This window comes from Pelodiscus sinensis, chromosome 16 (genome assembly GCF_052426305.1).
Source record: "Pelodiscus sinensis isolate ZL-2025 chromosome 16, ASM5242630v1, whole genome shotgun sequence".
In the NCBI taxonomy this organism is placed as follows: Eukaryota; Metazoa; Chordata; order Testudines; family Trionychidae; genus Pelodiscus; species Pelodiscus sinensis.
The window spans coordinates 13913775-13938424 of NC_143067.1; the positions used below are offsets into that span (position 1 = coordinate 13913775).

A 24650-nucleotide genomic window follows, 5' to 3' on the forward strand; every position below is an offset into this window, starting at 1 on the left:
CTGTCCCAACTATTCTTATGTAGTACTTGCAGCAGGAAGGGCAATGGGAGGAAAGGAGTAATAAAGTCTGTTCTTCTAGGGGAAGAGGAGGAGTGTTGCTCTGCAAATTCTTTCCTACTGTACCTATGGAACAGAGAGGCAGCTTCTGGTTCGTCATAGTGGCAAATAGCCCCCACTGAGGGGTGTCCCAGTTCTCAAAGAACTACTAGAGGCATGACATTGTATAGCTCTCACTCGTGACTGAAGTAGAGAGCCCTGCTGCATGCAGTGCCCAGAGAATTTTGGGTGCCTAGAAGACAGGTTACTCCTGGGGAATCTGCAGGCCTACACAACCACTGAAATTGGCCTCCCCGCAGATTCCCCCTGGCTTCCAGAAAATGTCAGGGAAGCAAAAGAAAGCAGCAGAGGGACAACCATGTGTGCAGTTTTTGGGAGTGGATTGTCTCCCCATGAGATGAGGCAAGTACACAGGATTGTAGGCCACTGCACCCCCCCCCCCCCTCGCATTGCCTGGCTCCAGGGATTCTACAGCTGAACACAGTCTCCTGGGTCTTTGTGCGCCCCTTCTATGCACTGGCTGGGAACCTTTCTATTTTCTGTGGAACATTTGAGTGCCTAAGGTGGGACTGGATAAGTGGTGGTGGGGAAATAAGTGGATTAGGGCAGGGGGAAGGGAATGTGAGGGAGAGAGAATGGGGAAGAAAAGTGGATAGGAGGAATCACAAGGGAAGTAGGAGACTGGTACGTGGCATCCCTTCAGCAGCGACTGGGGATGTCCCATTAAGCAGACATCATCAAACCCTGCCTATCCCCTCAACATCTTGACTCCTCTGATAAGTGCGCCCCCCTACCCACACCTCACTGATCCCTAACCAGCTCCTCCTGGCCCCTCTCCCATAGCACCCGGACTCCCCTACTGAGTCCCTGTACTCAGACCTCCTGCCAAGAGCCTCTCCTCTTCCTCTCCCCCCCCCACCCCGGCTGGGCACTATCCATTACCACCTGGATCCCCTGCAGTCCCATTGCCCCTATACCTGGAACCCTCCTACGAGCACCTATGCATCCAGATCTCACATTGAGCCACCCACATCCCAACTGCCCCACACAGAAACCTCTCACCTCACATCCAGATGTTCCCCCGCCCCCTCTTCAAATTAGTCCCCTCCAAACTCAGATCCTGCTGGGCTGAGTCTAGCCAGCCAGATTTGGTGTGCCTAGCAGAGAGGGACCCTTGCACTGTGTCAGGATCAGGTGCAGACTCGCTGTCAAGTTCCTGGGCTTCTCAATGCTATCCCTCCTCAATGCAGCCAGCTGTCTTTGCTCCCCACTGCTAAGCTGGAGCCACATTTATTGATAAACATTTGCAGAACGTTAAGATATGGTGTGGATAATTTTCAATTTTTTGCATAAAATAAAGCTATATATTACTCCTGAGGTTAAGCATTAGGTTGGTTTTGATGCACCAGTTCCAAAGGTGGATGGATTCAGGGCTAAGACAGAAGGGCAACAAGATGACCTACAGTTCTGGATCCCCTGAGAAAGTATCATCCTCCACAAATAAAAAATGACAAAACAAGGACAATTAAAATCACATCACGTTTTTGAAATATTTGCAATTCACACTACGCACAACTATTATAAACCTTGTGTGAGGACCATGCAGTATAAAATATGTCGCTACAGTGGGTGACACGGGACTATGCATACTTGTGTATTAGAGTTCTCAAAAAGAACCTACCTTATTATATACAGTATAGGGAAGAATGGCCTTTGCTCTCTCAACCAGGAGATAAAGGCAATTGTTCTGGTAGATTCAGCTGTTTCAAGTTCTGGAAGATGTGTCTATTAGACAAAGGTTATCATTAATTCATAACATAACATACTCTGTATTCAGGAGACAAAGTTAATTTAGTGTTAATGAAAAGGGCCAAGCACTGTAGTCAGGCATAAAGCACGCATAGTTAATACAAAGCTATTCCATATACCACTGCAATTTCAGTCTCAGACCATCCTTTAACAAACTATTAGTTGTGTGAAATCGAATAGTGACTTTTGGCTGTCACAACTATGACTACGTTCACAGATTCATTTTCACTTGTGACCTAAACTAGAATTTTCCAACAACTTACAGAGCTGGTGAACTAACCCACTCTCCTTCCTGGTCCCAATATTCTCAGTCTGCTCAGACTTTTACTGGATTTAACTGATGGTTATTAGCTTCTACTTATTGTGGCTTCATGATGAGAGAGATGGGCTAAGATTATTTAAGTGGGGAACCTAAGGAAGAGTGTCATAGGATGGGGGAACAAACTTTTACAATTATGAAAAGCTCTTTAGCCCATAACGTGATATTTTATTTATATTTATAATACATTGTGTGTTCTATTAAAGACACTCTGCTACCTAAGTACTTACCATGTTCTGTGGTATTGATGCATAACTTGGAATGCCAAGGACTTGGCTGATAAAATTCTGTCCACAATTCTTTCCAATCCACATAAACATTACCTAAAAGACAGTCAGATGATAGCATTAATCTATGCAATACATATACCTTTATGCTCTTTCATATATATAATCTGCTTAATAGTCCTCCAAAAAACCCACAAATTCATATAAAATGTTAACTTACAGAGCCAGCATCCATAAGATAGGCACCATCCCTACTCAACTTCTCTACAGACAACTGGAGAATGGGTGGCTGAGGTATTGTTTTATCGTTAATGTTGAGGGCTCCCTATAGAGAAAAATTGCTACAATGTAAGTGTGCCTACAGATATACAGATTTGAGGCAAGAGGAATGTGATATGTACAAGTAGAATACATTTTTATTACTAAAGAAACAAATTAAGGACAAATTATACCCCTTATCTTCAATTGCATCATCTGGTGCTGCCTTTTATATTCTTACAAATCAGATAACATACTTTATTATAAAAAACCCAGTATTTTGTCTTAATGAAATTGATTCCCTTTTAAAAACGTCATAAATAACGTTAGCCTAAAAAATCCACAGATTTCAAGGTCTGGATTTATAGTATTAGTCGACCTGCACCATATAATTCATACACATACTGGCTCAAGGAATTATAGGACTTTTTTTTAAAAAGGACGTTGTACAACACTTAAAACAATTTCTGCTGCACCTGCTCCCTGGTAAGGGGATGTGTTTTGTAATGTGATAGATTATTTTTAAATCAAAATGCCAGCTATATTTTTCAAAGTGCAATCCAAACCACACTGTGGTTAACACTCCACTCTAGACAAACGTTCCCTCCAGCCCCATCTATATCAAATCAACTTTCCTCCCATCAGGAGAGGAAGTCAATGAAAGGGAGGACTCCTCATGATCATTATGTAATTTTCCCTCCACCACAGGGCCAAATCCTAACAGCCAACCTGCCAAATAAGGGAGATCATCTCATATATATGGTTTAAGGTATTTGTAAACTAATACATGCTTCAACATAGTCTGAAATGCAATCCAATAACTCTTCCTCCAACAACTTACAATTCATGAATGTAGTGCTTCTGAAATATTGCTGCAAAACTTGATTTAGAATAAATTGGGTTACATGGAATGGCAGTTAGTGCATCAGCCTTTATAATATTTTTAATTGACATACACATATCATGGTTCATGTCATGTGACTTAAAGGCAAATTCCTTGACACTTGAAAGATACATTGCTTGGATGCATCTTTAAAACTCCTTGTGACCAGCTGGGAGATCTCAGACTACATCCCTTGAAGAATACAGTTCTTATTTAAAAGGTTTTCTATGCAATACATAGTCTTCACTATAAATAAAGGAATCAAGCAATAACAAACAAGTGCAATGAATAAAAAAATATACCTCATCTGTGAGATTGTCAACTCTGTACAGATTGGGATGGGTCATAAGCATGAGGTAAATTAGGGGCTGGTTTTTCACTTGACACATAGTAAAAATACGCTCATCTAAACGGATATTTGTCCCAGTCTGGAATGCTTTCTGTAAATAAAACCAACATTTGAAATAATTTAGTATGTTTTTAATTCAAAGTTGATAAGTAAGAAGCATTAGAAAGAGTATCACACATTTTAAGATGTCTATACAATATTATATTGCCTATATCTGCTTTTGATTACATACATTATGAAATATTTTGAGTCCTATGCAAAATTTCACTTGAATTACTTTGACCCGAAAATATAGTAATAAAAGTCTTCATTACAACAGTCAGTTCTCTCCCCTTAATTTATCCACATTTCTCAATTGGTTATCTACACTCAAAGCAAGTTTTTTTAAATATTATTTACAGGCAAATAGCATTGTGACTAATAATTCAAGCAGCATATGTTTGTGTTTGAACTCTGGAACCACTAATGTAACAGTGTAATATATGCTGGTCCTATGTCTGTAGAACACTTTCTAAAGAGTCGAATTGCAATGATAGCATATTTAGATGGATTTTAAATAAACTTACGCTCACTACTTTGTCTCAAAAAGCTACATAATGATAACTTAAAATAGAAATCCAAAGACTTGTTATGCTTAGTCCTTTGGCTCTAATGCACATCTCTGTTAAAGTGTTTACCATCAGGGCAAAACACCACTCCATTGGCTTACAAACACAAAGCAGCTGAACTGTTGTTGAAGCAGAACTGAGGGGAGCTGACAGCTGGGCCCCGGCACTCTTGGTAGGGACTGGGCCTGGGGAAGGGATGGAGGGGGGAAGAGGAGCTGGCTCTCAGCACTGCCCAGACTGCAGCACCCTCTCCTCCCACAGCCTTCAGTACTGCCTGGAGCACACCATAACCCTGCCTTCCCAGACAGCCCTCGGAGCAGTCTGGGACTCTGGCAACGATTTAGAGGGCCTGGTGCTCAGACACCACCCCTGCTACAATAGCAGTGACTGGGAACCCCAGGCTCTTTCGAATCCTTGGGCCAGGGGCAGTTATCCCCTTAGTCCTCCCCCCTTTAGAAGGCTTGGGAGGACCCCATCCCAAACAAGTATTGCACACTGCTCAAGTGTCTGATCATGCCCCTATTAAAGAGATCAAATCTCCCCAGTATATACACAGCCAGAGTAGCGAGACTTGACAAGAGTTTTTAGTATCATCTGAGAAAGTGAGAGAGGGAGACATGATTCCATCAGGTCTGGATCATACTGCTTTGGAAAAAGTAAACTATCTATCCTAACACTAACCATTTTCTATACTGTTTCAGGGGGATCGTCTGTTGAAAGCCATTTTCAGCAAGTGTTCTGTTTTCTAGTGTAGAAAAGACTCAAGACCGGTGCAAAATAAGGAAGTTACTCACTTTGTGCAGTAACGACAGTTCTTTGAGAGGTGTGTCCCCGTGGGTGCTCCACTGTTGGTGTCAGACTCGTCCCAGTGCTGCAGATCAGAGACCTTTCTAGCAGTGTCTTGCCAGGCTGTGAATGCACCAGAGGGGAGAGGGGGAGGAGAGAAGGGAGGAAGCACGTGCTATTTGCGCTTTTGCAGTTGGAGTACATGGCCCATCTGCCTCAGTTTTTTTCATGTAGGCAGATTTTGATAGTGATGATCCAAAGAAGTGAAGTGGGGAGGACAGGTGAGCCGTGGAGCAGCCACAGGGACACACATCTCAAAGAACCGTTGTTACTGCACAAGGTGAATAACTTCCTTTTCTTCTTCGAGTGATGTTCCCGTGGGTGCTCCACTGTTGCTGACTACATAAACTGGTAGGTGGGCTTTGGTTCAGCTCTTGTGAGAAGTGGAAAGAACTGCACTGGCAACAGCAGAACTCGTGGCCATCCTTGTGGAAATTGCATATGTCTCATGAAGGTACATTTAGATGACCAAGTGGCTGCACAGCAAATGTCCTTAAAAGGAATGCCTTTGAGGAACGCTGTTGAGGCAGCTACGGCTCATTTCAAGTGAGCCCTGGGAGTAGCACTGGACTATACAAAACAAATCAACCTGGAAATGCACTGAGAAGAGAGAGGCACTCCGCAACAATGTTCAGCAAGAGAAAAATAAAATGTGTGATTTGTGAAAGGAGTGCGTGCAGCCTATTTAGAATGATAGAGCCCTGCGTACGTTGAGGGTATATAGAATGGCCTCTTCACAGGTAGCATGAGGCTTTGGATAGAAAGCTGATAGGATGATGGGCTCATTAATATGGAAATTGGAGTGAACTCTCGGCAGAAAGGAAGGGTGAGGCCAAAGGATTACTTTGTCCTTCTGAAATACAGTATAGGGTGGAGAGGCTCTGAGACCAATAATCTTGCTAACACATCTTGTAGATGTGATTGCTATTAAAAATACAGAGTTTGCTGTTAATAGAGAAAGGGAGCATTTGGCCAAGGGCTCGAACGTGGTCTAGTTAGAGAGTTGGGCACCAGGCTTAAATCCCACATTGGGGCTATAGGCGTACATGGAGGATTGAGATTAGTCAATCTCAGTCCCTTAAGGAGCCTTTTGGAAATCAGGTGTGCAAAGAACGAAATCCCAATAGAGGGGTGGGATTCTGAAAGCACAGCTAAGTGAACTCTTAGCAAGGAGATTGACATGCCTTGTTGTTTCAGGTGCATGATATAATCAAGGATTATAAAAAGAGGAGCATCAGAAGATTGTATGCACTTGGTCCCACACCAGAATGTGAAGCACTTCCACTTATAGAGGTAAGTGTTGCCAGTAGTCTGTCTCCTAGTCTGGAGTAGGAAGGCTTACATTTGTTGGGAACATCTTTTCTCTGCCTCCGAGAACCAGATAGGAACCATGCTGTCAGATGGAGAGTCTCTGGTTTGGGATGGAGAAGGGTTCCTCTGTTTTGGGATAGGAGATCTGGGTGAACTGGAAAAGGATAAGGAGGTCGGAGACACATTTGAGAGAGAGAGGGAAACCAAGTCTGTCAGGCCCATGCCAGCGTTATGAGGGTGATTCGGGCCCCATCTGATTTGATCTGAGGACTCCAGCTATGAATGCAATGGGAGGAAAAGTGTAATGGAGAGGGACCTCCCATGGAATTAGGAAGATGTCACCCAATGATCTGGGACCTATCCCAGCTCTGGAACAAAACTGGGCACACTTGGTGCAAAGAGATCTGTAGACGGGAAACCCCAATGATGAAAGATTTCTTGTAGAACTCGCGCATGGATCCCCCATTTGTGGTCTATCGAGAAGTAATGGTGGAGGGAATCTGCTGTAATATTCTTGATGCCGGGGAAGTATGATGCATCGATGTTGACACTGTTCTGGATACACGATTTCCACAGGCGTTAACGCATCAGCACAGAGGGAAAGAACGGATGCCACCCTGACCATTGCGGTAAAACATAGTGGTCGTATTGTCGGTGAGGTAAAACACTGGATAGGTTGAAGAAAATGTCTGCAAGCATTGTGGACAGCTCAGAGCTCCAAGAGGTTGATGTGTAACCGGAACTCCTGCGTAGACCATCTGCCTTGAATGAAATGATGGGAGTAGTTGCATGCCCCAAGCAAGCAGAGAAGCATCGGTAGTAATCTGGCTCAACAACTGGGTTTGGTGGAATGGGACATCTGCAAGAAGGTTGCCCAGGCTGGTCCACCATTGCAACGAAGTGAGGACCCTTAGGGGTACCATACTTGTGACCACGTGTTTGGAAGGTATGTACACTGAACCGAGCCAGTGTTGGAGGCAGCAAATGCACAATAGAGAATGTTTAACTACGTATGTTGTGGTGGCCATATGGCCCATGAGGTGGATATAGGTGAGTACAGGTACTGTAGGGCTTGACACTATGATGGACACCAAGCTTCTGATTGCCCCAAAGCAGAAGATAAGTCTCTGTGCTGTCAGGGAATCCAGGATGCCGCCTATGAACTCCAGAGATTGGGCAGGGTTCAGGGTGGACTTCTGGTGGTTTATGATGTGGCTGAGAGAATCGAACAGCCTCTAAGCAAATAGAACCATGTTCTCTGTGGCTTGTCAGGAAGCGCCTCGTATGAGGCAATTGTCCAGGTAAAGAAAAATCATGGTGCCTCTGTGCTGTAGGAATGCTGTAACTAGTGCCAGCATCCTAGAGAAGACTCTGGGAGTGGAAGAATGCAAAAGGCAGGACCTGATACTGGAACTGTTCTGAGGTGACCATAGAAAACATTGAGTGAATTGTAACGTGGAAGTAGGCGTCTTGGAGGTTGAGGACTGCAAACCAGTCTCCCTCATGCAGTGCTGGGATGACTGACATGAGTGTGATCATCTTGAACTGTTGCTTGTGGAGGTATTTGTTTAGCTGTCAAAGATCAAGGATCGGTTTCCACCCACCCATTCTTTTTTCTATAGGAAAATTGTTTTAGTAAAAACCCCTGTCCTGATGTCTTTCTGGAACACTTTCTGCTACTTCTATGTGAAAGAGATGTTCTACTTCTTGACAAAGTAGTATTTTGTGAGAGTGGATCCCCGAAAAACGGGGAGGGTGGGAAAGTTGGCAGAATAGTGGTGAGTGTAAGGGAGTATCCGCATTCAATGATATCCAAGATTTAAGGCCTGTGGTAATTGTTGCCCATTGACTAAAAAAGGGGTACAAATGGTGGAACGTCTCGCGTTTGCAAGGCACTGGTAGAGTGGAGCGGTAATGCTGGCCCTCAACCAAAGCCTCAAATCTTCTGCTTAAAGGCTTGCTATGTGGACGAGCGATTGTTGGGAGCCTGCTGGCATCGATTTCTGGGCCTAGAGAAGTATTGATCAAATGGCCTTTACTACTGTCTGCCATATGAGAAATCACGCTCTCTCTGGTAGAGCATATAATACTTCCGTCAATAAGGAGGTGTATACCTTCCTAATGTACATGTTGTTGTGCAGGAGTCCTTGCTGGAATGGAGGACCTCACTGGTCTTGGTAGCAAAAAGTTTTTCTTTGTCAAATGGGAGATCCTCCACCTTGGTTTGAAGATCCTTTGGAACTCCCACCACTTGAAGCCATGATGAGTGCCTCGTGACAATGGAGGCTGCAGTTGTTCGTACAGATGTATCCGCTGAGTCAAGTGCCATTTGGAGGCTGTGCATGATATAGTGCAGACCTCTTGAATGACTGACTTCAGGATAGCTCTTTTTGCATCCAGAAGGTGTTGAATGAGCTCATTTAGTTTTGTGTTGTCAAAGATGTGATTAGCAAGTAACACAGTATAGCTCGCTATTCTAAGATGGAGTGTGGATGAGGAATACATTTTCCTACCAAATGTGTCCAGACACTTACGGTCTTTTTCATGCTGAACAGATTTGTATTGAGGGGTTTCAGCCCTGGGTTGTGCCGCATTTAATTTGGCTGTGGGTGGAGGAAAAAAAGTCCATACCTTTGGATGGAATGAAATATTTCCTATTGGCTCACTTGTTTGTTTGGGAGGAGAGGATAGGGGGGTGTTTGAGGCTGGTGTCTACCAGACCTTTTTCACCGCTTCCACAATTGCTTCAGCTATCGGAAGGGTGATCCTCGATTGAGGCAGGCAGGAGGTTTTTTAGTAGTGTGATGTTTCTACTGTACTTCTGATAATACAGTAAAACTCCAATTGTCCGGCATCCAGTGGTCCGACACTCCTGATAGTCCGGCACCAACTGGAACCCGGAAGTGCTCCAGCCAGCCAGACAATTGGAGCTCCTGTGAGCCCACATGCGCTCACGGGCTGGGAAAGGGAAGGGGAGGAGAGGGGGAAAGGATTATACCCCTGTGACGCATCTGCCGGGACCCGCGCTGCATCTGGCCGGGGGGCAGGGAACGGCACGGTGAGGGGTGAACCCTCCACCGTTTTGCAGAGAGGCAGGGAAAACCCCGCGCAGCTGCCTGCTACAGGCCAACTGGGGGTGCAAGTGGCGGTGGAGGAGAGGGGGGCGAGGCGAGGGGTGGCGCTGCGGGACCAACCCAGCAGCACACTAGCTGCTCTGCCCCGCCGCTTCCCCAAGTCCGCCGCGGCTGCTTGCAGGCAAGCAGCAAATGGCAGCATCAGACTTGGGGAAGTGGCAGAGCAGAGCAGCTGAGGTGCTGCCAGGTTGGTCCCGCATAGCCGCTCAGGTGAGGGGCAGCACTGCGGGACCAAACCTGGCAGCACCCCAGCTGCTCTACCCTGCCACTTCACCAAGTCTGGCACTGCCGCTTGCAGCCCCAGCTGGCCTGTTGCCAGCGGCTGCACAGGGCTTCCCCTGCCTCCCTGCAAAACGGCAGAGGGTTCGCCCCTCGCCACGCCGGTCCCCGCCGACGCCCCCCCCCCCCCCCCCCCAGTGCCCCGCTGGTCGCAGTGCAGGTCCAGGCAGACCCATTACAGCCCCCTGCCAGAGTACCTCCTGATACTCTGGCATATCCGATAATCCGGCACCCCCTGGGTCCCAAAGATGCCGGATTATTGGAAGTCTACTGTACCATCTCTGGGCTGGTAGTGACTCTCTTAAACAGGTCCTGAAATTGCTTCAGGTCCTCAGTGGGCATTGGGTAATTTGGAACGACAGCCTCATCAGGTGAGGAAGAGAACTTATCAAGTGGGGAAGACATCAGGTTGTTCTGCCTTGCCATCCTAAAGTAATTTGGCCGTCCTCTGTCTCTATGTCCTTATTCGGCTAAGGAGAGCTAAGAGGATGAGACAGGTATCAGCCTATGAGCTGGCATTGATGGTGCCATTGGTCAGTGCCATGGGGGTGCCCAAAAGTGACATGGGGACCAGTGAGGAGAGTAGTGGGGACAGTAGGACCAGTTTGGGTACCATGGAGGACGATGATCATACCGTGGTTGATGTCTGTTATAAGACACGTGCTCTAGCGGGAGAGGAGTGTTGGGAAGAAAATACACTCCTCTGGTCATCCTCATAGCCACTATAATGGGATAACACCAGTGATCGAGGCGGAGAACTTCTTATGGACAAAGGAAGAGGAGAGCAATGCTTCGGGGGAGAGCCATGCAGGCTTCTCAGTCATGGTGCCATACTCAATAGTGGCTTGTGGTAATCACGGAAGAACTATGGTGGCCAGAGGAAATACTATGCGATGCCATAGAGCTCAGTGCCAATGGGGGGGGGGGGGAGGGGGGGGAGAGGAATTGGTGCCGGTGGAGAAGGCTACAGTTCTGGGATCAGTGCGCAGGGCAAGGGCTTAACAGATTTTGATTTTGCCAGTGCCAAGGTCTTATCCAGCGCCACCAGTGTCTCCGGTGCCAAGGGCCTATCTAGTTCCCTGGTAGCTGCCTTTTTTGGTGCGGAGGATGGTGTACCATCTTCTGGGCAGTGCACTGCTTTGGATCCACTACTGGCATGGCACAGGGGTGTCCAGTGCCGGAGGTGCCTGGCTTATCTCCCATACTCATTCTCAGAGGTAGGGAGTGGGCTGGGGAAACCCTCTTTGTGGACTTGGGCAGTGAGGAGCTCAAGTCCTTAGCCTGACTGCTAGCCTTGTCAGCCTGGCTGCATTCATCCCTTCTGTTTTGGGGCTTAAGTAACATACACAGCCTCAGCTCCCTGTCTTTGTGGGCTCTGGCAGGGAGACTGCAGCAGTGTATATATTTATTTCTGAGTAGCATGGGCCTCACCCAGACAACGTATCGGAGACTCATGGCCATCTGAGGGAGGCATTGGGTTGTGGCATCGCACATTTTTAAAACCCAGGGCGCAGGCATGTTGTCTGCAATTCTTTGTCTGTTCATCTTGATTCTTTCTTCTCCTTTTCTTTTGTGCATGCAAGGTGGCTTTTTTGTTGTTTTTTTAATGGTGTGAAATGAAGCCATTCAAGAGAGAGGCTTTGACTTTTAATTTTCTATGTAGTATTCCCTCCTATCTTCCAACTCTCTTTTTTTTAAACGAAGGCCTGAGGGGCCACCGGCTGGAGACTAATGGCGCGTCTCCTTCAGAAGAACATTAAATCAACTATTTACAGGAGAACTTTTTTTTTTTTAAAGTAGTGACTAAACTAAGTAGTAGGAACAACAGAAAACTGTTAAATAAAAACAATTCTAAGTAAAATCTTGTGTCTAAGAATCTCAAGGGAGGAGAGGACTTGAGCTCTGTCTGTGACTCGAGGCGGTAATGAAGGAACTGAGGGCAGATGGGCTGTGCACAGAACTGCAGAAGTGCAAATGGCACGTGCCCCCACCACTCTGCATGCACAGCCCGGCCAGACACTGCTAAAAAGATCTCTGCTCTGTGATGCCAGGACAAGCCCAACACCAAAGCACCCACAAGGACAAAAAGCCAAAAGATCAGTTCTTTCCAAGCTCACTCCCCCCCATACTCCACATTAAGCTATTGTCTGGATTTGTCTTGGCAGCAGCATAGAGCTGCACATTCCCCTGGCTAGCAGTCAGGGGTGTCTCACAACAACAGCAAGTCTCTCCGTATTGCTCCCTACTCCTGCTTTCTTTTGCTTCCCCTTCTCTTGCCTGCCCAGTGCCTCAATACCAATGCACTATCAGGCACACAAACTTCTTGTTCTATAAGCTCTATCTTTGTGGTGCTATTTTTACCATATTTTTCATCCTAAACTGCTGCAGCTCTATACATGGAACAGAAGCCCCTTCTTTCTGCCATGGCACCCCATGCCACAACTATACCACATCCCTACACTGTTCATAAAAATTCAAGCTTTACAATAAATGCATCTGACATAAGCACTGGATGCAATTCATAAATACAGTCTATACTTATGCAGTACATAAACACAGCCTATACTTTAGGCACATTTAGATCTTATTTAAAAAAAAAAACCCTTTTTTGGTGGCTGACAGACACCCAAGCCATCTTCTACTACAGCTATCCCCAAGGAAAACCCAGATGAACAAGCAATGTTGCTTTGCAATGGTACTGAAGGAAAAAAAAAAAAATCACAATTTCCAGGACTAGGGAAGTGAGGTAATAAGTTGGTTCCAGAGCTGTCCCATTTATACCAGAAAAGGCTATCATCTTAAATGCCTAACAACCTCAAGTACCGCAATATCATATGGAGAGATGGCTGGTTTTAATTCAACTCGATGTAAACTAATGAAGAACCTCCCCCACTCCAAATGTTGCCAAAACTATACATATATAATTTCATCTCACAGAAACTTTTCAGGGCCTCATTGTGCCAGGTTCTGACATACTGAATACAAAAATAACATCCTCTGGAAAGATTTCATTCTTACTTGTTTTAAGAGAGCCAGTACATGAAGTGGAAAGAATCGTAGGGAATACGGAGCCATCAGACCAGGCTGCTGAATGCTTAGGACTGAAGATCGGTAAGCAGATAGGGAATCAATTACAGCATTCACCAAGGCATCTCGGGCATCACTCAAGCTAGCAGAAACTGACCGGTCCACAGCTAAAAAGGAACACAAGAGAGTGTGAGAGAGTGTGTGTGTACACACACACACACACACACACACACGTACGTGTTCAACAGCAAGTTATACCTAATTTCTTTTTTAGAAATTATTGACAAGTATTATTTTATACATCTTTAGCAGCTCATCTCAGGATCTTAAAATGGCTATAAGCAGACATTAATAGAGCTTCCCTATGCCATCAGAAGGCATGGGAACATTAATAGTACAGCCTAGAATAAAAATATCCAGGAGTCCTAATTGCTGCTCTAACTTCTGAAGTTCACATTTACATACCATACAAAGAGACTATACAGTTGTACTCTTATCTACACACATCAAAAGAGCTTTAAACAATATGGCTAAATGCCTTCAACCATTCAGAAGGAAAGACCCTTCTGAACCCTTTGTAATCTTGCTTCCTAAAGGGTTGTTCCTCAGAATTTTTAAAAATGTTACACATGTATATCAGAGCATCATGCTTACCCATATTGGCTAGTAAGCCTGTAATAGCTTGTACGTCAGCCCCCAGATAGACATCACTCAATGTTGTAACAACAGGTAAACACATAGTGTGGACTCGAATCCTTCTTTCACCTATAGGGAGAAAATTAATCTTTGTAGTCTCCAAATGGCATTTTCCACACCACATCATCAAAGCTGCATTTTGGAGTGAGGAGGAGGGAACCACAAATGGAGCAAAAATGAAGTTTGCACACTACAACTTGCAGCAACTCTGATTTTTTAAAATTAATTTATTTAAGAGTATATTTTTTGTTCAACTTACCAAAAGCAATTAGTCTATTTCAGATAAATATCATACAAAACTGATTTATTACCACATTAACTTGTCTCACAAGTATTTTAAACTAACAGCTGTTAAGCAGCCAGGTTAACCGAGCTAAAGTTGACCATTTCTGTTTAGAGCACGTTTTCCAGCAAATCTGTAAACTCCCAAAATGCAGCTGCAGAATAATGTATAACCACCATCACCAAGAGCAGCTGAGGAATGAGTGTGCTGGCTTACTAGTACTCTCAACCTCTCTTGGGAGGGGATAAGGGGAGGGTTATTAAGATAAGCAAGTAACTTCAACTGTAGTACAAGCAAACTAGATTATAATTTAAGAAATTACATACCATGGCATCTAGCACATCATATGCTGCTTACATTTCTTACCTTTGCTGGATGTGTACAGTAGTGCTGACTGAAAAGAAACAACTGGCATGTCAGTGAGACTTTCTTCTACTGACATTTGTACAGCATATCCTGCATCCGGGTTTACATTGGGTAAAGACAACAAGTCTGTTGATCGCACAAAGAAGTTCCCATGGAAGGTATGAATGGAAAGACCTATGAAAGGGAAAACCATCTGGTCTGTTTTATTAATGTTACTTTTACAATCTAATCTAAACTATGAACTGATTACATAGATGCCCTAATTTTTAGATTGTGTTTTACTCTAGATAATGACAAACCCTTTTCAAAATACAGTTCATTTAGTAAATATAAATCTCAAGCTGCATACTCATTTGTACAATGTGCAAAAAATAACCAAGCACTCAAAATGCAAGTTAGCTCAAAGATAAATAAGTGCTCCAAATTTCTTTGACGCCGAGTCATAATTGGTTGATATTTCTAGTATAGAACACGATAGGATCAGTCATTTAAGGGACAATTGTGTATATAGCATAGCAAATATTCTTTCAGTGTAAGCACTAGCCTTGGGAACCAGTAGTTCAAAGTTCTAAAAAGGTTATAAATTAGGATTGTCGAACAATTACAAAAATTAATCATGATTAATCATGCTATGAAAATATAATGGAATACCATTTATTTAAATATTTTGGGTGTGTTCTACATTTTCAAATATATAGATTTTAATTACAACAGAATATGACGTATACATTGTTCACTTTACATTTATTACAAATATTTGTACTGTAAAAACAAAATAGTATTATTCAATTCACCAAATACAAGTACGGTAGTGCCATCTCTCTATTGTAAAAGCATAACTTACAAACGTAGAAGTACAAAAAGAACGGAATTTTAAAAATTAACTTTAGAGCCTATAAGTCCATTCAGTCCTATTTCTTGTTCAGACAATCACTCAAACAAGTTTGTTTACATTTGCAAGGGATAATGCTGCCTGTTTCTTGTCTACAGTCTCACCTGAAATTGAGAACAAGCACTCGCATGGCACTGTTGTAGCTTGCCTCGCAGGATATTTATGAGCTGGATGTGCTAAAGACTCCTATGTCCTTTTATATTTCAACCACCATGCATCGAAGCTCAGTCTGCTTGATAACAATCTAAAGCAGTGCAGACTGACCCTCATTCATTTTCATCATCTGAGTCAGATGCCACCAGCAGAAGGCTGATTTTCTTTTCTGGTGGTTCAGGTCCTTTAATTTCCACATTGGAATGTTGTTCTTTTAAGACTTCTGAAAGCATGCTCAATATGTCATCCCTCTCAGATTTTGGAAGACACTTCAGATTTGAGTGCTACAACCAGGGCTCGCCGAGCTGCAGCGAGCCCCGCTTGCCAGCCACACTATCCGGCATTTTGCGCATGCACAGATCGTTCTCCGCATGTGTAGATCGCCCAAACCTGGCTCTTCCGGGATGTAATCTACTCGGCTTGGGCGAGTAGTTTACATAGATTGTCAAGCCCTGGCTATAATTATCTTTAGAAATTTTTGCATTTTATCAAATCTGCAGAGAAAGCATTCTTAAAAATGAACGTGTGCCGGGTCATCATCTGAGACCACTATACCATGATGTACATAGCAGAATGCAGCTAAAACAGAGCAGGAGACATACAATTCTCCCTCAAGAAGTTCAGTCACAAATTTAGTTATTGCATTTTTTTTAAATGAGCATCATCAAAATGGAAATATACCCTCTGGAATGGTGGCCAAAGCATGAAGAGACATATGAAGGGTTAGCATATCTGGCACTAGCTATAAAAGTGACATACAAACACCTGTTACTCACTTTCTGGTGATACTGTAAATAAGAAGTGGGCAGAATTATCTTCCATAAACAAACATGTTTACCTAGGGAACTGTCTGAACAAGACACAAGGCTGAGTGGACATTTAGACTCAAGTTTTATATTTTGTTTTGTTTTTGAGTGCAGTTATGTAACAAAACAAAATCTACATTTGTACGTTGCATTTACACAATAAAGAGATTGCACCTCAGCACCTTTATGAGGTGAAATGAAAAATACCATTTCATGTTTATTACTGCAAATATTTGTAATACAAATCGTAATATAAAGTAAGCAGCGTACACTTTGTATTCTGTGTTGTAACTGAAATCAATATATTTGAAAATGTAGAAAAACACTCCAAAACATTAAATTTCAGTTGGCATTCTATTGCTTAACAGTGAAATTAGAACAGTGACTAATGTTTTAAGTTAACTGTGCAAATTAATTGAAATTTACTGACAACCCTATTACACTTCATTACATACTGAAGGATACTGAATTCAGTTAGACCCAAGGCACAGGAGCCTTGTTACAGTACACTGCTAGAATGCTTTTCTGTCGTTTTTAAATAAAGGTGCAAGACAGTGAAGAGCTTGCCTTATTTTTCTAGCTTATGAAAAACTGAAAAGTCAGGCTTCTGGTTTAACCACAGGGCAGGACACAGTTTTGAAAATTAACTATGCAGCAGGAACATTAAGTTATGAAATCCTTATTTTTACTTGAGGAGCATATAGAAGTACATGATAACGAAGCACCTATTTCTAGCCTTGGCAAGCCATAGATACTACTCCTAAACACCACTGATAAATTCTTTTATGCAGTACTACCAGTTCAGCTCTCTTTTGTACAGTTGGATTCTTAATGCCAGATTTTACATCTGCCAACTATTCATTCAGGCTTACATAAAAATAATAGTAACAGCCTTCCCCTGTGTGACTCAGAAGGGGGCAGGCCTGACCTAGGCAAGCAGGCTTTAAAAAGCCAGAGCAGTGCGACCAGGGGAGCGAAGCGGACAGGGGACTGCAGACAGGGGACTGCAGACAGGGGACTGCAGACAGGGGAGTTGAAGAGGGAGTTGAGCAGAGGGAGTGACTGATGGTGATGAAGACCCGTAGCGCTTGTGCCAGTACTTCTCCTGTCTCCTCCACCTGTGCCTGTATCCAGACAGAGAACCTGAGCATGGATGCCTCTACCCAGGTCCTGGTGTGGTCTTGCTGTATTTGTGGCTTGCAATTCCCACTGAGTGATCTCCAGGCTGGGGGAGACAACCATTGTGAAAGGTGCCTGCTGGTGGAATCTCTCAGGCAGCAGGTGGGAGAGCTACAGGAGGAGGTGGCCAGGCTGAGGAGCATTCGAAGCCATGAGGAATTCCTGGACAGTATTCCTGTGGAGTCCACGGAGGTCACTGTCCTAGGATGTGGGACTGTTGACCAGCCACTTATGGAGGAGGCAGTGGTGCAGGGTGAGAACTGGCAGCTGGTTACTTCCGGCAGCAGGCAGTGTTCCACCCCTGCTCCTAACCCTCCCACTGTGTTACATAACCGTTACACTTTACTTTCAGCAGGAGACAAGGAGTCACCCCCCACAGTGGAGGAGACCAGGCCTTGCACCACCAAGGTTGAGCAGTCTCCTGCCACCACTGCGAGGAGGAAACGTAGGGTAGTGGTGGTTGGAGACTCTCTTCTGAGGGGAACGGAGGCACCCATCTGTCGCCCTGACAGCTCATCTCGAGAGGTATGCTGTCTGCCAGGGGCCCGTATCCGAGATGTTACGGAGGCATTGTCGAGGATTATCTGGCCCTCTGACTACTACCCCATGCTACTCATCCACGTGGGCACAAATGATACTGCCAGGTGTGACACTGAGCGGATCAAGTGTGACTACAGGGCTTTGGGAGTACGGGTGAAGGAGTTTGGAGCGCAGGTGGTATTCTCTTCTATCCTTCCTGTCAAAGGTAGGGGCCCGGGCAGAGAGAGGTGCATCCTGGAGGTGAATGCCTGGCTGCGACGATGGTGTCGCCAGGAGGGATTCGGCTTCCTTGATCACGGGGTGCTCTTCCAGGAAGGACTGCTTGGCGGAGGTGGAGTTCACCTTTCTAGGAGCGGGAAGGCCTTGTTTGGACACAGACTGGCTAACCTTGTGAGGAGGGCTTTAAACTAGGTTTGTTGGGGGCAGGTGAGCAAAGCCCACAGGTAAGTGCTGCATGTGCGGGACTGGGAGATGGGTTGGAAATGGGGGGGACCACGGCCTATAATGGCAAGGAGAAAGGAGGGTCAGGGCACAACAGGGAGGCAAGATCAAATCAGTATCTTAGATGCCTATATACAAATGCGAGAAGTATGGGTAATAAGCAGGAAGAACTGGAATTGCTAACCAATAAATACAACTATGATATCATTGGTATTACAGAAACCTGGTGGCATGGGACGCATGATTGGAATGTTGGTATGGAAGGGTACGGCTTGCTCAGGAAGGACAGACAGGGAAAAAAGGGAGGAGGGGTTGCCTTGTATATTAAAAATGTACACACTTGGACTGAAGTGGAGATGAATGTAGAAGATAGCCGTGTAGAGAGTCTCTGGGTTAAGCTAAATGGAGTAAAAAACGAGGGTGATATCATGCTAGGAGTCTACTACAGGCCACCTAGCCAGGTGGAAGAGGTGGATGAGGCCTTTTTTAAACAATTAACAAAACTATCCAAAGCCCAAGATTTGGTGGTGATGGGGGACTTCAACTATCCAGACATTTGTTGGGAAACTAACACAGCGAGGCACAGGCTATCCAATAAGTTTCTGGACTGCATTGGAGACAACTTTCTGTTTCAGAAGGTTGAAAAAGCTACCAGAGGAGAAGCTGTTCTGGATTTGGTTTTAACAAATAGGGAGGAACTAGTTGAGAACTTGAAAGTGGAAGACAGTATAGGGGACAGTGATCACGAAATAATAGAGTTCATGATCTTAAGGAAAGGTAGAAGGGAGACCAGCACAATTGAGGTAATGGATTTCAGGAAGGCAGATTTTGATAAGCTCAGAGAACTTGTAGGTAAGGTCCCATGGGAAGCAAGACTGAAGGGAAAAACAACTGAGGAGAGTTGGAAGTATTTCAAAGGGACGTTGTTAAGGGCCCAAAAGCAAACAATTCCGCTGTGTAGGAAAGATAGAAAATATGGCAAAAGACCAGCTTGGCTTAACAAGGAGATCTTGCATGATCTCAAAATAAAAAAGGAGTCATATAAAAAATGGAAACTAGGACAACTAACAAAGGATGAATATAGGCAAGCAACACGGGAATGCAGGGGCAAGATTAGAAAGGCAAAGGCACAAAATGAGATCAAACTAGCTACAGGCATAAAGGGAAACAAGAAGACCTTTTATAAATACATTAAAAGCAAGAGGAAGACCAAGGACAGGGTAGGCCCACTGCTTAGTGAGGAGGGAGAAGCAGTAACAGGAAACTTGGAAATGGCGGAGATGCTCAATGACTTCTTTGTTTCGGTCTTCACTGAGAAGTCTGGAAGAGTGCCTAACGTAGTGAATACAAGCAGAGAGAGGGTAAGTTTAGAAGATAGGATACACAAAGAACAAGTTAAAAATCACTTAGGAAAGTTAGATGTCAGCAAGTCACCAGGTCCTGATGAAATGCATCCCAGGATACTCAAGGAGCTGATAGAGGAGGTATCTGAGCCTTTAGCTATGATCTTTGAAAAATCATGGCAGACAGGGGAGATTCCAGAAGACTGGAAAAGGGCAAATATTGTACCCATCTATAAAAAGGGGAATAAGAACAACCCAGGAAACTACAGACTGGTCAGTTTAACGTCTGTCCCAGGGAAGATAATGGAGCAGGTAATTAAGGAAATCATATGCAAACACTTGGAAGGTAATAAAGTGATAGGGAATAGCCAGCATGGGTTTCTGAAGAACAAGTCATGCCAAACTAATCTGATAGCTTTCTTTGATAAGATAACGAGCCTTGTGGATAAGGGAGAAGCGGTGGATGTCATATACCTAGACTTTAGTAAGGCATTTGATACGGTCTCGCATGATATTCTTATTGATAAACTAGGCAAATATAACTTAGATAGGGCCACGATAAGGTGGGTGCATAATTGGCTGGATAACCATAGTCAGAGAGTTGTTGTTAACGGTTCTAAATCCTGCTGGAAAGGGATAGCAAGTGGAGTTCCTCAAGGGTCTGTTTTGGGACCCGTACTGTTCAATATCTTCATCAATGATGTAGATATTGGGATAGAGAGTACGCTTATTAAGTTTGCAGATGATACCAAACTGGGCGGGGTTGCAACTTCTTTGGAGGATAGGGACATAATTCAAAATGACCTTAGCAAGTTAGAGAAATGGTCAGAGGTAAACAGGATGAGGTTTAATAAAGAGAAATGCAAAGTGCTCCACTTAGGAAGGAACAATCAGTTCCATACATACAAGATGGGAAGCGACTGTCTAGGAAGGAGCATGGCGGAAAGGGATCTAGGGGTCATAGTGGACCACAAGTTGAATATGAGTCAACAGTGTGATGCTGTTGCAAAAAAAGCAAATATGATTTTAGGTTGTATCAACAGGTGTGTTGTAAGCAAAACTCGTGAAGTCATTCTGCCGCTCTACTCTGCACTAGTTAGGCCTCAGCTGGAGTACTGTGTCCAGTTCTGGGCGCCACATTTCAAGAAAGATGTGGAGAAATTGGAAAGGGTACAGAGAAGAGCGACAAGAATGATTAAAGGTTTAGAGAACATGACCTATGAAGCCAGGCTTCATGAACTGGGCTTGTTTAGTTTGGAAAAAAGAAGATTAAGGGGGGACATGATAGCGGTTTTCAAATATCTAAAAGGGTGTCACAAGGAGGAAGGAGAAAATTTGTTCCTCTTGGTTTCTGAGGACAGGACAAGGAGTAATGGGCTTAAAGTGCAGCAGGGGAGGTTTAGATTGGACATTAGGAAAAAATTCCTAACTGTCAGGGTGGTCAAATATTGGAATAAATTGCCAAGGGAGGTGGTGGAATCTCCCTCTCTGGAGATATTTAAGAACAGGTTAGATAGACATCTGTCAGGGATGGTGTAGACGGAGCTTGGTCCTGCCTTGAGGGCGGGGGGCTGGACTCGATGACCTCTCGAGGTCCCTTCCAGTCCTATTATTCTATGATTCTATGAATATGCCAATAAAACATTTTTAAACAATAAACTATGCAAAAAAGATTTTACTCAGACCTTTGGTGCATCTTATCCTCATGACAGCCTCAAAGCCAATCTTTCTAGTTAAGTATCGTTTCAGCTCTTTCTGTAATTTCTCCACCAGGACAGGATTGTGCTGCTGATGATAAGACTGATAGTAATACACGCTCCCTGCTGAATACCTTGATATACAGCCTAGAACAGAAAATGTGCGTTAGTGGAGTTCAAACCAACAATTGTTGCTGTGGTCTTTAAATATCAGTTCAGATTAACCTAATTTTTCTTGTAATTTTATCTGCAAGTATGAACAGTCTAACATTAATAATCTTATTCTATATAGGTATAGGCCCAGACATTGTGTCGATGTTATAAATAACTTGCATGTTCACTTAATTAAGATTATAAAATGTGAAATAAATTTAAAATTGGTCTGAAGGAAAAATGACACCATGCCATTCAAGAATAGAAATCAGAAGGTAATTCAAGAGTGAGAAAAATTAAAATGTTAATGAAGCTTGCTCCTAGAAAGGTGTTTATTCCATCATGCATTGAAAGGTAACAGACTCTCTCCTTCAAATGACACACCTCATTCCAGAATAAAAATAATCTTCTTAAATACTCCTATAAGTCCAGGGGGAATAGAATCTTGGAAATACTCATGCTAACCAGAAGAAAGCTGTATTATTATGTCTCATTAACAATGAAATTATCCATTAAGGCTGAAGTAATCTCCATATGAAATTTCATCCTAGTCATGATGAATAAAAATTCTACCCTACTCAGGTTCTTACACTGTGCTTTGTCACCGTTGCATCTGATTTTAGGTTTAGGTCCAGAACAAAGAAATCCTCTTTATATAAATTCAGGACATGAACTGGGGGTAAGAGATGGGTCAAGTTTTACAAACAGAACTCTTTCTTTGAGCATCCAAAAGACAATCAGATACTGCACTTTGAACTGCTCTGACATCTAAGGATATAGCTACCAATTTTTTTTTTAAGAGTAGTAATAGTCTCACAGTACATACTAATGAGGCTTTTCAGAATCTGGAAATGACGACATTATACCCACATAGTTTAAACATATATCTATCTGTTAAGCAGGACTTTGTTTAAATGTTTCTAGAACTTGGATTTTTATTAGTAATATTAGGGAACAAGTCCTGACAATGTTCTAAGAGACAGAAAAATCTCAACCCTCAGGTAAGAAGAGAAAAAAAACAGGCTAGTTAGCTTGTCCAGACATCCCCAAACTTCTATTATGAAAGATCAAAATCTCTACTGATAGAAATATCAAACAGCAGATAGGGGAACATGCAGTCTCATAGTTAACTCTGTCGGGCATGGTTACCATTTTAAATCATTACATTAAAATAGTAAAATATGCACAAGTGAAAGAGCAAAAAAAAGTTAAGCATTACAGAGTGTTCTTAAGAACACTGAAGCTACAATCTTAAGGAGTACCCTGTGATGACTTACCTAATGAAGCCAAGTCAGAATACTGCCCACTAAGGAGGAACAAATCAACTGCAACCTGCTGCCCTGAGCAGTCCAATGCTAACTTCTTGTAGAAGTCAGTGGATGGTGTAAGATGTATATCCTGTTAATACAAGGAAAGAGAAAAGAGGGATTCCAAATCGCACCACACTCTTGTGACCTAATTTCAGGGATGTTCAGCAATGCATCTCTTTCACTGACTTCAATGACTGTTCTGAGTTCTCAATATCTTTCAAAATCAGTATCACTCTGTGTTTATAGGTTCCCTTGTTAGTCACATTGATTAATACAGTGTAAGAATGTCAGCTCCTGTTATAGACCTCCAATAAAACTAAGGTACTCTAAACCACACAATTCAAAATTCATATAAATTCATGCAACAGGATTGTAAGTTTTCATGGATTTGTGTTTAAACAGTGTTTTTGTAACCTTTGCAGATGCTCTTTGGTTAGGTTCTTCTCGGGATTTGAGTGCTCCCACTCCTAAAGATGGAAGCTGTGTCTGGAAGACAGAAATTCGACCACCAGTAGGAGACATCAATTTGAAGGCAGCCTGCAGCGCAGGTCCAAGAGCACTCTGTGTTTCCAGTGACTTGGTAAACATCTGTGGCAAAGTCCTCAGTAAATCTTGAATTAGCTGGGATAAAAGTAAAAAATTACTCAATTATAGTTTCAGAAGAGATTTCTCCTCTATTGCACAGGCTATTTATTATGCATGTAACACTGAGTACTGCTGATATTAAAGAGATTAATTAAATATTATATACAAAAAGTAACATTTAAAATACCTTGCAACAAGATGTGAGGATAGTACAAGTTCTCCGTTTTACCTAGAATGTCATTCTATAGTATTACATAACCTACCACTTCTAATAAAACAAGATCCATAGTACCAAAAACTAGGAACTCAATATCGTAAAGCTTGCTAAAATGTTAAGTTTTTGTTATTTTAAGTAAGAGACATGTTATCTTCATTTATCTCTAAATATTTAGGTCTGTTTATTTTAGAAGGATACCATTAACTTTAAATGTAGTCAATCAGAAATGAGTTATAGGCGTTTTTGGAGCAACATTTGCCCTGGAGTCCCATTGCCAATTTCTGGGGTTTAGCTATACTCTGTTGAAGAAAGATGAGTTTCCTTTTCACAATGAAACGGGCTGACTACAGAAGGGAAACAGCAACACTAACCAAATACAATGCAATTAAATACACAAAGTAAAACTGAACAAACTATTGCCATTTATTTCAGTTACAGTAATATTTGTAATAAAAGTAGACAAGAAATTCAGACAAGTGAGATTTAAGTTGACATTAAATAATTAAGCACTGTACAAGCTATATAATGCATGTCATATGGCCTGAATGTCACCTATACAATTTAAGACAGGGCTTACCTCTTTGTTTTCATTTAAGTTTACTAATAAGTTCTCTGGCATTGGTATAAACACATCTGGAAGAGCAAAAAATGAATTGATTAAAGCTATCTGAAAACTCAGGTGTCCCCAGCAGCTGCATATCCATGAATAGGGCTCAGTACCTGTCACAGAGGTGATGGAAGTCACAAAAAGTGACTTTCCACAACTTCTGTGACTTCTGCAATGACCAGTGTGGCTGACACAAGGGCTGCCCAAGCAGCTGGCTCTGGGGCCTCCCACACCAGCCACTAGTGACTAGAGCAGCCATGCAGCCAGCCACACTG

General features: G+C 43.2%; 1 protein-coding gene and 1 long non-coding RNA gene across 3 annotated transcripts in view; one reads left to right on the forward strand and one right to left on the reverse strand.

Moving 5' to 3' along the window:
• The window catches only part of LOC112544639 (uncharacterized), an 18817-nt gene extending 10595 nt beyond the window's left edge, over positions 1-8222 (forward strand). The window contains exons 2-3 of the long non-coding RNA XR_012896366.2: positions 6554-6649; positions 7244-8222. This is a non-coding gene — a long non-coding RNA (uncharacterized LOC112544639). The remainder of the gene's footprint in view (positions 1-6553; positions 6650-7243) is intronic.
• The window catches only part of SEC24A (SEC24 homolog A, COPII component), a 66376-nt gene that overhangs the window by 5540 nt on the left and 36186 nt on the right, over positions 1-24650 (reverse strand). For both annotated transcript variants that reach the window (XM_025181212.3, XM_075900399.2), the window contains exons 12-22: positions 24346-24401; positions 23381-23587; positions 22934-23054; positions 21492-21650; positions 14453-14626; positions 13762-13872; positions 13099-13274; positions 3856-3993; positions 2633-2737; positions 2416-2508; positions 1739-1842 (exon numbers count right to left, since the gene is read on the reverse strand). In XM_025181212.3, coding sequence (XP_025036997.1) covers positions 1739-1842; positions 2416-2508; positions 2633-2737; positions 3856-3993; positions 13099-13274; positions 13762-13872; positions 14453-14626; positions 21492-21650; positions 22934-23054; positions 23381-23587; positions 24346-24401 — 1444 coding nt within the window. The remainder of the gene's footprint in view (positions 1-1738; positions 1843-2415; positions 2509-2632; positions 2738-3855; positions 3994-13098; positions 13275-13761; positions 13873-14452; positions 14627-21491; positions 21651-22933; positions 23055-23380; positions 23588-24345; positions 24402-24650) is intronic.